General features: G+C 32.2%; 1 protein-coding gene across 1 annotated transcript; it reads right to left on the bottom strand.

The window, feature by feature from the left end:
• Positions 1-1396: 1396 nt before the first annotated feature.
• Positions 1397-2829, bottom strand: LOC127256895 (uncharacterized). The gene is made up of 2 exons (XM_051283121.1): positions 2259-2829; positions 1397-2202 (listed from the first exon to the last, which is right to left on the bottom strand). Exons 1-2 carry the CDS (start codon positions 2827-2829, stop codon positions 1397-1399), a joined length of 1377 nt encoding a protein of 458 aa, XP_051139078.1.
• Positions 2830-13273: the final 10444 nt, after the last annotated feature.

Genomic DNA, 13273 nt, shown 5'->3' with positions numbered 1-13273 from the left:
GAGTGAAGAGATATTTTAGACTCTTATGATCGGTATAGATCTCGCAACGTTCACCGTACAAGTAATGTCTCCAGATTTTGAGCGCAAACACCACGGCTGCCAACTCCAGATCATATATAGGGTAGTTCTTTTCGTACTCGTTCAACTGTCGAGAGGCATAAGCGATCACTTTATCGTTCTGCATCAATACACACCCGAGACCATTCTTCGAAGCATCACTGTAAACTTTAAAACCTCCAGTCCCGGTTGGGATTGCTAAGATAGGAGCTGATGTCAATCGTCTCTTCAATTCTTGAAAGCTTTGTTCACATGATTCTGTCCATTTATATGTCACATTCTTCCTAGTCAATTGTGTCAAAGGAGAAGCAATTTTAGAGAAGCCTTCCACAAATCTATGGTAATATCCTGCCAATCCGAGAAAAATACGCACTTCTGATGGATTTGTAGGTTGTGGCCAGTTATTATGGCTTCAACTTTGCTTGGGTCAACTGAAATTCCTGATCCCGATATCACATGTCCAAAGAATACAACTCGATCTAGATAGAATTCACATTTCTTGAACTTTGCATACAACTGTTTCTCTTTTAGAACTTCTAACACATTCCTCAGATGCATCGCATGCTCTTTTTCAGTCTTGGAATAAATCAAGATATCATCAATAAATACAATAACGAACTTGTCTAGAAAGTCTTTGAACACCCGATTCATCAGATCCATGAACGTTGCTGGGGCATTTGTCAGTCCAAATGGCATTACTAGAAATTCATAGTGCCCGTATCTCGTACTGAATGCTGTTTTGGGAATGTCTTCTGCCTTTATCTTCAATTGATGATACCCAAATCGCAAATCAATCTTCGAAAAGATAGTCGCACCTTGCAGCTGATCAAACAAATCACCGATTCGGGGTAAAGGATATTTATTCTTGATCATGATTTTGTTCAATTCTCGGTAATTGATACACATCCTCAACGTTCCGTCTTTCTTTCAAACAAACAAAACTGGTGCTCCCCAAGGTGAGAAACTAGAACGAATGAAACCTTTATCTAGTAGTTCTTGCAGTTGTACTTTCAGTTCTTTCAATTCATTCGGCGCCATTCGATATAGTGATTTAGAAATAGATGACACGCTCAATCACAAATTCAATTTTGCGATCTGGTGGTAGCCCTGGAAGATCATCTGGAAATACCTCAGGATATTCTCACACTACTGGCACATCACCAACAGTAGGACACTGTTTCCCATCGACACCCATCACACTTATCAAATAGCCTTCGCAACAACTTTCCAGTAATCTTTGTGCCTTAACAGCTGATATTATAGGAAATTTGAAACGATTCTTCATCCCGATAAAGGAAAATGATTCTTCACCCTCACACTGAAATAAAATACTCTTGTTCTAACAGTTGATTGTAGCACCATATTTCGATAACCAATCCATACCCAATATCACATCATAATCATTTATGTCCAGAACGATCAAATCAGCATATAATTCTCTACCTTCTATAGGAATAACACATCCTCGCAGGATCTGATTCGTTTGTTTTGTATCACCAGAAGGAATCATCACATCGAATTTAGCCTCAGTTAAGTTAGGTGCTCTACCCAGTTTTCTCACATACTCAATGGATGCAAAAGAATGTGTAGCCCCAAAATCAAATAACACATAAGTCAAAGTACCGAAGATAGAAAGCTTACCGGTGACAACTGGATTTTCTTCTGCATCTTTCTTTGTCATCGTAAAAACTCGCGCTGGTACTCTCCCTTGGTCCTTTTGTGCTCTCGGACACATACTAGTCATATGTCCCCTTTGTCCGAAAGAAGAACAAGTTTTCGGTTCATCACGACAAATCCCAAAATGTGATTTACCACAATTTCGACACAGAGGTCGTGGTGGTGATGGTGGCGGTAGTGGTACTCCTCTTTGCTCCACCCTGGGACATTTATCTAGTCCTCCTTGTTCAGGTCTCTGTCCTTGTCGTGGTTGGAATGGTCGTGATGATTGAGGTTGCCATGCCCTTTTTCTATTATTTCCACCCCACTGTGGTGCTTGCCGCTGCTGAAAATGACGTCTCATCTCTTGTGCATGTTTTATTCGTATCTCAGCTTGTTCAGCAGTTTGTGCTCTCTCTGCAACTCGTGCATAACTCATTCCTTGAGTTTCCTCCATACTCACATCTCTATAAAGGTCAGGCCTCAAGCCTTCAAGGAATCTCTTCACTTTTAATGTTTCAGTACTAACCATGTGTTCCGCAAACCTAGATAACTGCTCAAATTTACAAGGTAGTCTGTAACAGTCATGGTTCCCTGTTTCAACTGTATGAATTCATTCATCTTCATGATTCTGATTGGAGCAGTGAAGTATTTATTTCTGAAAATTTCCTTGAACCTCTCCCAGGTCATTACAGCAACATCTTCGATATTTTTGACTGTGTCCCACCAGTGTCCCGCACTACCACATAACATGAAGGAAACACACAAAACCTTCTCTGTATCTGGAATTCTGCTATATTGGAACATATTGTTTAAAGTTCTCAACCAGTCTTCAGCAACCAAAGGATCGGTAGTATCTTCAAAGATTGGTGGATTCAGTTTACGGAATCGCTCGGACACCAACTCAACAGGCTCTGTTCGTGGTTGTGGTTGATTTACATCAGTACGTTGGTTGTCCGCATTTCTTTTTTTAATAAGATGTTGAATCTGTTGCGCTTGGCGTTCAACTAAGTCTGTCAGCCGAGCTATAACAACCTCCCGATCAACACCAGCAATCGGTGTTGTCTGCTCAGACGTTCTTTCCATACCACTACTTTCACCATGTTCTCTCACCATATCTATTCAACAATACCACCCGTCCTGAACCACATGGCCAATATAATTCATAGTACATATGATGTAGGAACAAGAAATAACTTGACTCTAGCCTACTAAATATGTACCCGATTCGTTTCACATTCGTATTATTAACACTATACCATATATAAGATAATTAAAACTGCTTCTATCCAAAATTTAAACACATACCTATACTCCCAAGTACCATGACTACCACACATGTACTGTACCTCAATACACATGCATGATGACACATGCTTACGAGCACACACTGCTGCAATCAGCAGCTCAATGGCGGCGATCAAACAATAGCATATTAGTAACAGTAGCATTATGTAGAAGTACGGTAGTAGGAATCATTTTACCATATATCATCTTCATTCATTTTGAAACACAGAAGAGCACATAAATGGAAACCAATCGCCATTCATTATAAAATCATTTAATAACCAACAATTCATTATCAAGTAAAGTCTAAAGTCAATATAATTCATGATACACAAATATAAACAAAATTTAAATAAACACTTACTGGGTGTAGCCGGGCTCTTTCTCAAGTTTTGAGCTCGTGTACATAGACAGTCTACAGGAAGCTAACCGTGCTCTGATACCACTCTGACACGACCCCACTTACACTATACTACTAACGCCAATTCACATATAAGTAAACGATAAACATGCTCTAATCTCTCTTAATTACTTACATATATAATAACCTGTTAACCTGTATTAATTTTTTTTTTCTCAGCAAAATATAACATAACTCAACAGTAACCTATTAACATTCACCAAAAGGATCTCAAACCATATCAAAAACTACACAATCGACATACTCTTTATAACAACACCATACAACTTCTAAAACAGACGTAATATGGAACAACAGAAGCAAAACAAGCCACGGTCCTGCCCGCAGGTCATCATCTATGTACACGGTAACTCAAAATGCCTGTAAAAGCGCCACGGCTACTCCAGTCTGACCATCAAGTCATATATCATCAGGATTACCTACAATGCATAAACTAAGTGAGATGTATAAATCTCCATAAGTAGAAATTATGCATGATGTGAAGTTTATCTTAAAATTCTCATTATGCAGAATGTGCTCTCGTTTGAAATCACCAATTTATTTATAAAATACTCTCCAGGGATCCTAGACACACTGCTATACACCGGAAAGAGCTCAATATCCATATATTCAAATCAAACGGTGGCCTACACCAAGTAGCCTACACCGGGTTTCCTCGTAAGGTTTCCCCGGGTCGCTTCTTCCCAGGTCGCCTCTTCCGAATGCATTGTTTAAGCATTGTATGTAAAGTCACAATAGACGGTGGCCTACACCAGGTAGCCTACACTAGGTTTCCCCAGGTCACTTCTTCCCAGGTCGCCTCTCCCGCCCTCGGTGTATAATCAGAGGTCTAACATAGTAAAACCATCTTATTTCATTTCAATGCATGATATGCATGTTTAATGAAAATTCAATGCAACATATTTCACAATAATAGATATTATTGAAGTCACTGGTTCAAACCACATCAATTTTAGAGCTCACAGACTCCTTCAACATCAAATATAGAGTTCACAGGCTCAACCATATCACATACAGAGCTCACAAGCTGAAACTAATTAACTCACAAAATAATATATTTATGCATTGTAGTTGCAAATGAATTTCTACTTACCTGAAATTCGCCAAAAACGTCAATAACCTTAACTCTTAAAGCCCTTTTTCTCGGTTCCAGTATCGTATCTAACAATAATTAATTACAAATATTACCTCAATTTACTAAATAATTATTTCTACTCAAAACTTCCTCTACTTAGTAAAATAACAATAATTCGTGAACACGGAAAAATATCTGAACTAGGCTTTTAACGAATTCGGTGTAAAAGTTTTTTTTTTTTTTTCTTCTTTGCGTTGTCTTTCTCCCTGTTCTTCTGCAATTGAATTGATATGGATGAGGTGGTTGAGGTGGTGGGGTGGGGATTATTACCCTGCCCCACCGCCTTACTTCCTTTTTTTATTATTATTATTATTTTATTTATTTATTTATTCTATTTATTTTACTTTTTATATAATTACTATAATAAATTTTCAAGTGATCTATATTTAACTTACACCACTAATATCCAAATAATTTATCCAATCTATTTGTATTCTACTAGAATTTCAGATAAATCATGATAATTTTTTTTTTTTTTATTAATAAACAGGTAAAGCATATATCAAATTATAAACAATTTAACATTCAGTAGTAAAATAAATAACCTAACATCACCAGTGACGTATAAATAATATAAAGTGCACTCAAAGTATGAATTATACTCAACTAATTATAAATTAACACATTAATAATATAAACAGAATATATAATTAAACTTTAATACTCAAGTAAACTAATGTATGCAACTCATGAAGTATATTTAAATTACCGCAAATTAACGTATAAGTAATTTACCAGCACCTAAAATATGAAATATATATTATCCAGTGAGTAGTGAGGAACTCGAGTATCACATTTATAGTCTTTTTGGGTGGCATATTTTTGCCTTTGTAATTCCGCTGCATTTAGTATTTTTTTTGGACTACTTGATTATTTTAATGAGTTCATAAATTAATTGTTATTGTTAAAGTTTTTATTTGTATATAATATACATATCAATTTCATTTATGTGAATTTAATTAGCAATAAATTAACATAATATATTTTATGAATTGGTTGAAATAGTTATGCTACCAAAGCAGCCTCTACTGTGTAGATTAGTTTATTTATATATTAGAAGGTTTTGTGTGACTTATAAAGCTTCCGATTGACCCAAAGACAAGTCAACGATTAATTAATTACATATATGTTTGGTGGCATTGAATGTGGTGATAATGATTTTGTTATTTGTATATGAATAATAGATCTGTCCAAATACAAAATATTGTTTGATACACTACTTTATTGTCAACATTTAATTGTCAAAACAAGTTTATCACTGGTGAGTTAGTAATTTGTCCAAAGATAATTGTTGATGTTGCTCGATAACTTGTGATAAAATTGCTAATTTGTTTTATAAGTTTACATATGGAACATTCAGTTGCTTATAGACATGTGCATTCAGTTCCTTATACACATTCTTTAATTTTTATGAATCGGGCTCATATGCATTGAATACAATCTTGATTTTAATTAGGTTTAAGAAATTATAAATTCATTAAAACTGCTTGTTGCGTTTTGACGGTGAAAATCAAGTATTTGACATTGCCAAAGTAACCTTTCTTATATGAGATTTTTTCTCAATAATGTAAGTGTTTATATGTATTTTATTTCATTTGATTATTCTTCGGCCCAAAGACAGTCGATAATTGACAGAATAAAATATACATCTGTGATAATATGTATTGGAAGATTATATGGATTTAACTTATATAAATAGTGAATCAGTCCAAAGATTGGTTGTTGTTTGACATTATTTATTATCTGTATATGATTATTATAACAAGATGACTGCTAGCAATCAGTATTATTGATCCAAAGATTGATCATTGATGTTGAACTTAGTGTCTTGGGATGAGAACTCATTATTATTGAGCTTCATTATGCTTTATGAATATTTATGTGTATATTTGTCCAGTCCCAATACTACATGGGGACAACTTTAGACACCGAAAAAAATCAATATTGATTCATTTAGGCTGAATGAATTTCGACTTGACATTAATAGTAGACCAACAAACTCATACGACGAAAAACATTGCAGATGAAAAGTAGTTATTTGAGAAGTGAGATAGGTCCAACGCCTAAGTCTAATGATCATTAAGAAAAGCTCTACATAAACTTTTAGAAGTACGATATATGATGATATGGATTCCTTGTTGAAATTAAGAATCACTTTATCAAAAGCGATAAGGCGGAAATGAGTACTTTTCTTACGAGTCTCATTACCATAAAGTATAACGACAAACATAATATAAGGGAAAACATCCTGAACATATATAATATTGCTACTAAATTGAGGGCACTTAAGTTAGACTTTTCGGAGGACATATTTGTCCTATTGGTCTTGCTCTTGAAATTAGTTTTAATTTCAGTTCATAGATACACTTGGGGATGGATTTTGGTGTAACAACTCACATCGGTATGTCTATTCAAGATTATTTCTATTGTCGAAAATCAATTAATGTTGAAAAGATACATTTACATGAGTGACGGCAAGAAAGTTAAAGTTGAAGCCAATAATAATTTTAGATTATTATTAGGTACTGATTATTATTTGAATTTGAATGAGACATTTTTATGGTATCATATTTAGTCTAAATTTAATTTTGATCTCTATTTTGAACAAATTCGGTTATTATTGTTCATTAAGATATGGAGTTTTGTCTCTTCCAAAATTCGAAATTGGTTGGAACCAATACCTTATTTGATGATAATAATCGCCATTTGCTTAATTGCATGGGTTCATATCATGAATTAGTTATTGAACATATTCATATAGCTTCCATGGTTGCGGATCCACTTAATTGCTATAGGGTTTCTACATAAGTTCTATAATGAGCATGTTGCTTGTATGAGAGTGGAACCATATATGATCTTTCGGTTTAGTGGGAGCTGATTAGTAATGTTCACTATTAAGTTTTAATTCAGTATTCAGTTGTTCTGAATTAAAATTAAGGTGGATAAGTTGGAAATAGGCATGTTAAGATCACATTACATGAAATGAAATTTTCATGTTGTACATCCACACTTGATCAAATCTTAGGTTATATTAGTGTTGTGACCACTGATCGGTTCCATTGCGATAAATGCAGTGACGACCGCTTTGATCCGCATTGATGTGATTTATAGATAAGATTGGTAAATTACATTAAAGGATCCGATAGAAAAATATTCATGAGTTCATAAGGTTATTCAGTGTACATTTACCCAAGTGAGAGATTGTTGGATTAAAAAAAATTCAATAGTGGGTTAAATGTAACTATTTTGACTATCAGGCGGGTTAAGCCTATCTATAAATTTATTGGGGTTAAATGTATTTAGTAAGTGCGGGCCTCCTATGTGCAGAAACTCGATAACTATTAATTGAGTGATGAGACCAATTAATAATAAGAGATATAAATTAGGGTTGTGATTCCGGGTTTAGACGCAACATCCATTACTTTCCATATCTCATCGTGGTAGTAACGGCAGAAACCCTAGCGATTTTCTCATGAGAGGTTGCGCCATTGGCTTGAAGAACACAAAACCCTCAATTGTTTGCAAATCCGAATCTGCCAATTCATTATGTAATCTATATATTATATATTTGAGGTCGGTGGGTTCCACACGACCAAAACGTTTTTTCTTATATTTTTCATTTTTTAATAAAAATAATTATATTAATTAATATAGTTAATATGTTACCATTAAAGGGACGTTTGGTATAGAGAACAGAATTGCAAAAAAATAAAAGTAGAAAATGGAATTGGAGAGAAAATGAATTGAATAGAAAATGTGAATTAATTTTTTTATTTGGTAAAATAGAGAATTCAATTGAGAAATTTTTAAAAAAATGCAGCTATCTGAATGGATCGGACAAATGATTAATCTAAAGAGTTTTAGAGAGTAAGAATTTATGAAAACAAATATTTTTGGTAACTTTTTTTCCAAAAAATTATAAATTATATAAGATGTTCTGTAAGATCATATTTTAGTATAATTTTTTACAAAAATTGTAAAAATTAAATAATTAATAATAAATTTAATATAATTTTTGTAAAATTGAAATCATTTTAAAAATTATAAAAATTAAATAGTAAAAAATAATATACTGCAACATCATTTCTCCTCATTCCTTTGGATACGAGAGAAATGAAAGCAGATAAATGTAAATGATTTATTTCTCAAATTTCCTTTCTCTGACTCAAACAAACAGGAGAAATAGAAATATTTCAATTTCTCTACCATTTCTCTAATGTCAATTCCTTTTACCAAACACACTCTAATATTATACTATAATTATTATTGATACAATTAATGAAATTATAGCTAATAAATATGTTTATTAAAATTCAAAATTTATTATTATTATCTATATATTAAATAGCTAATAAATATGTTTATTAAAATTCAAAATTTATTATTATTATCTATATATTATATAAATAATTTAATATATTAATTATGTAACTTATTATAATTTGAGCTCGGTGGATCCCGCAATTTCAAAGTTTTTTTTCTCATTTATTTTTATTTTATTTTCATAATTTTAAAATTAATTGAATATTTTATTAATTTACATTTAAATTTATAATTAATAGTAATTATAATTATTTATACTAATTGATCATAATCAATACATTTTAATTACTTATTTTGTATTAATTACATATAAATTAGTTATAAATAAAATTTATTATTGTATAATACATTAATAAATTTTACAAAATGTAATATAAATAATATCAACATTTATATTTAAGTAAAATTATAAAAAGACATTTATAAAATTAATAAATTGTGCATACATTACTATATTAAAATTAATTTTCTAATTTTTATATTATTTATCTATATATATATATATCAAATCAGTAGAATTTATATTAAAATAACATATATTTATCTTTCATAATTAAAAATATCATATTTCATAAAGTAATAATCAACACAATTTAAGAGATATTTTGAATAAAAAAAAGATAAAATAATTATGGTTATATTATAAAAATATGCAAAAATTTTAAATTTTGTTATTAATTCGGTACATTAATCTGCATATTTATGACTGATATTAATTGTCAATAATTACCAGAGATAACTGCCAATTGTTACAATTAAAAGGTCATCTCTACATTTCATTTCTTGTCATCAATCAATACAAAATATTTCTCTCAATCACTCTCTCTATCTATTTTTCCAATAGTTTTTTTTCTAGTGAATATTTCGATGATAACAAGGTAACATTCCTTCGTGTTCAAGCCTTCCGACACAACTATTTTTTTCTAAGTTTAGTTCGTCCGAGTTTTGAAATATTAGAGTGTCACATAATATGGAAATGAATATTTTTTATCGTTCCGCCATAAACTATAGTTATTATCATAATGTATTCATTTTATAGGTTGAGGTTTTATCCTCGACTCAATGTAAATTATCGAGTATTTCGATAATTATTTTTTTATTATTTTGAAATATAATTTATATGAATTTTTTAAATTTTGAATTTTTCTCCGGTAATATGCTTATCGGAAAGAAAAATGTATTTTGAATGATGATGATGATGATGATGTTATTGTTGTTGTTGTTGTTTATTATTATTATTATTATTATTATTATTATTATTATTATTATTCTCCATTTGAGTCATTTGATTCTCTTTCCGAGTCGATCTATATTTCAAATTAGATTTGGATGGCATCTTTGATCCAAAAGAATTTGGTCTTCAGTTTGGCTTTGTCGGACTTTGGAGGGCTTTGAAGACTAATTTTGATGGATTTGGAGCCTTGATCTTTGAGGAGGTGGATTTGGTTCTCCAGTTTGGTTTTGCCGGACTTTGGAGGACTTTGGTCTCTGCACGGGCGATTTTGATCATCAGTTTTGACTTTGGATACGGGCGATTTTGATCATCAGTTTTGACTTTGGATGAATCTGGGCTTGTTCGTTTCCGATGAGGATTTGGTGCCCCATAACGCTTTTGGCGGCGTATCCCTTTGATTTTTTGATCAAAGGAGTCCGGGTTTGATGATTTGATGAAGAATGCGACGAACGCCTTGAAACTTTGGGATGAACTTTGAGGCAGATATTTTAAATGTTTTTTTTTTTTTTTTTTTATCAAATGCAGATATTATGATGACATTGCTTGTGTGTTGAGGCAGATGTTCCTCGATGCAAAAGCTCCACAACTTTCTTCGACAATCCCTCCAACTCTACCATGGAAGGTCAGTGAACCAGTTCAACCATCAGAAGGACTAACTTGTCAAGGCAATGGGATTATTGGAGCATTTGGGCAAGCTGAAGAGCTGCGCTGTGTGATCTCTGTTATTCGTTAGTAAGACAAGTCAGTTGTTCTCTGTTCTCCATTTTTATTGCAGCTTTTGAGACATCCTTTAAAAGCCACATATATATTTGCATGTTACTTTATAGTGGTGACAAAAATCAAAAGTAGAGAGTCAAATTGAAAGTTACTAAGGAAAAACTTTCGAAAATTTAATACTAAAATACAATGGTGGACAGTCCAGAATAGAGGTAAATCTTAATCATATAATAATTCATTTTTGTGACTATTTCAGAATTGGCTTGTACAAGCAATGTGTTTTAGACTGTTTACGTGCACCTGCTGACAAAACTTAAAAGTGCGATTCAGTTGCAAGATCTTTTGGATGCAACACGAATTTTACTTCCTAAAACTAGGTGGGGGAAGAATGTTCTAATTCTTGATGCTAATTAATTCATCTATGTATAAATTAGTCAATTATCATTATGCCTCAAGATTATATTATCTTAACTATATTTATTAGGGAATCGTTCTTACTCCGTGCTTTTATTAGGTGGTTATAAGGATACATAGTGCACAATATTTTAATCTTTCAATTGAATGTTTCACTTCTATTACTCTATATTGATACTAAATTTATAACTCAGGCCTAATCGAGAAAGTGATACTGAAGCTGAAGACATTGAAAATGAAAAAAAGCTTCGTCAAGCGAAGGTCGTGCTTGAGGAGGTCAAGTTCAAGAATAAGTTTATTTAAACTTTTCAAAGTTCATTTGATCAAAAAAAATATGCTGACATTTCCTTAAATGCAGAATGTGTCAAGTTTCTCATTTTCTTATAGTGCTTTATTAATATAAATTGGAACTATCTTGAGAAATTTTGCCCAAATTGTTAACTATTGTGTCACATTCTCATTTATGGTTTGACAAGCCTAATTGGCAAAAAATATATATGTATATATGTAATTATTTGTTGTTAGCACTACTTAAAAGTATACATGAATGACTATTTATTTGTTCCCTATACTTTAGTTACTATTGTTATTGTGTTTTTTGTTTAACATTGAACTAAAAACCTAGTGCTCTTTTAGAGAATTTCTTGTAGATTGTTCTGATGATAATTATTTCATCGCCGAATTTTTTGTGTATACTCTGGGCACTTTTCCGGCATATAAAGAAAAGACCAACTGAAGCCGTTAAAGTGGGTCAAGGTTATGAAGATTAAAGTGATAAGAAGAAGAAAGACCCACTAAAGCCCTTATGGTTATGAAATATACTGAAGTTCTCACTTATGCTGCCAGGTGACAAGATATTTGTATCACACATTCAATCAATGTTGGTCTTAAATATGAAAATAATTAGTTAGTTTATTTTTATAAGATCTGAGAGTTTATCATTCGAACCTTAAGCTTTGCATGATGCTCATCAATCTTTTTGACAGGCCGAAGAACTGGGCAGATAGTTTCGGAAAAATATGTATCCAGGTTTTCAATTAACCACCTCTCGGTTGTGTAATGTCCACTTGCTGCTTAGTGCATTTTATAAGAGTTTTGTGTGCTACTTTGCATGCTCATCATCTTTGGAGACAAGTAATTCTTAAAAGGTGATTTTGGGTATGTTTGTTTAGTGTTTTTAATTTTAGTTTTTTGCAGAAACACATTAAGTGGAAACCCGAATAGCATGGGGTCGTGCTTACGAGAAAAAAACCTATGAAATATACAACCACTGGTTGTATGAAATACGTTCTAGAAAAAAGAAGGCTACCAAGGGCGTTCCCACCTAGTGCTCCAACGACTGACGCTTGGCTAGTGCGCTTGAAGGAACAACTTGATCGTTTTGAAAATTACGCCTTAACAATCATGCAGCAGCTTGAGAAGCTTGAGAGGATTAACGCCCAACCGGACCGCCACGACCCCAATGGCGATTCTGGCGTGCCACCTATTTATTGATTTTGGTACTAAGTATGAACTTTAATATCGTACGAATTTTACTATTTCAAATGTACGGTTATGCTTATTATTTTTGGTATTAATCAATTACGAAATTATGCTTATATATATTGTGTGATTCGATCGTATTTTATTTATTGGATATTTGGCTTGGTTCGATTTACTTTATGGTCTGAATTTTGTTGGTGTAATATATGAGTCGGAATAGGTATAGATAAATCGAAATATAAATATTTTGGGGCGGACGGAAAAGTTATTTATGGAAATTATTTCGTCTCAAACATCGCAACATATTTTGTGAGTAAATTACTAACGAAATTACTCATGGAACTATTCCGTCGTAAATAAGGGAGTTTGTTGATTTTTACTTGGGGAATTACTCATATAATTTGTTTTTGTGAGTAAATTTAATTACGGACAAAGTCCATAAGTAATTACGTTGAGTAATGATACATAATTCTGAGAGTATTGTCGTGAATAATTTATTTACAGAATTATTCATAGTTTTTTTCGTGAATAATTACTTACAAGGTAC

This window comes from Andrographis paniculata, unplaced genomic scaffold (genome assembly GCF_009805555.1).
Source record: "Andrographis paniculata isolate CXL003 unplaced genomic scaffold, ASM980555v1 Contig57END, whole genome shotgun sequence".
NCBI lineage: Eukaryota > Viridiplantae > Streptophyta > Magnoliopsida > Lamiales > Acanthaceae > Andrographis > Andrographis paniculata.
The sequence above is the reverse complement of the archived record's forward strand: the minus strand, read 5'-3'. Positions and strand labels throughout refer to the sequence as shown.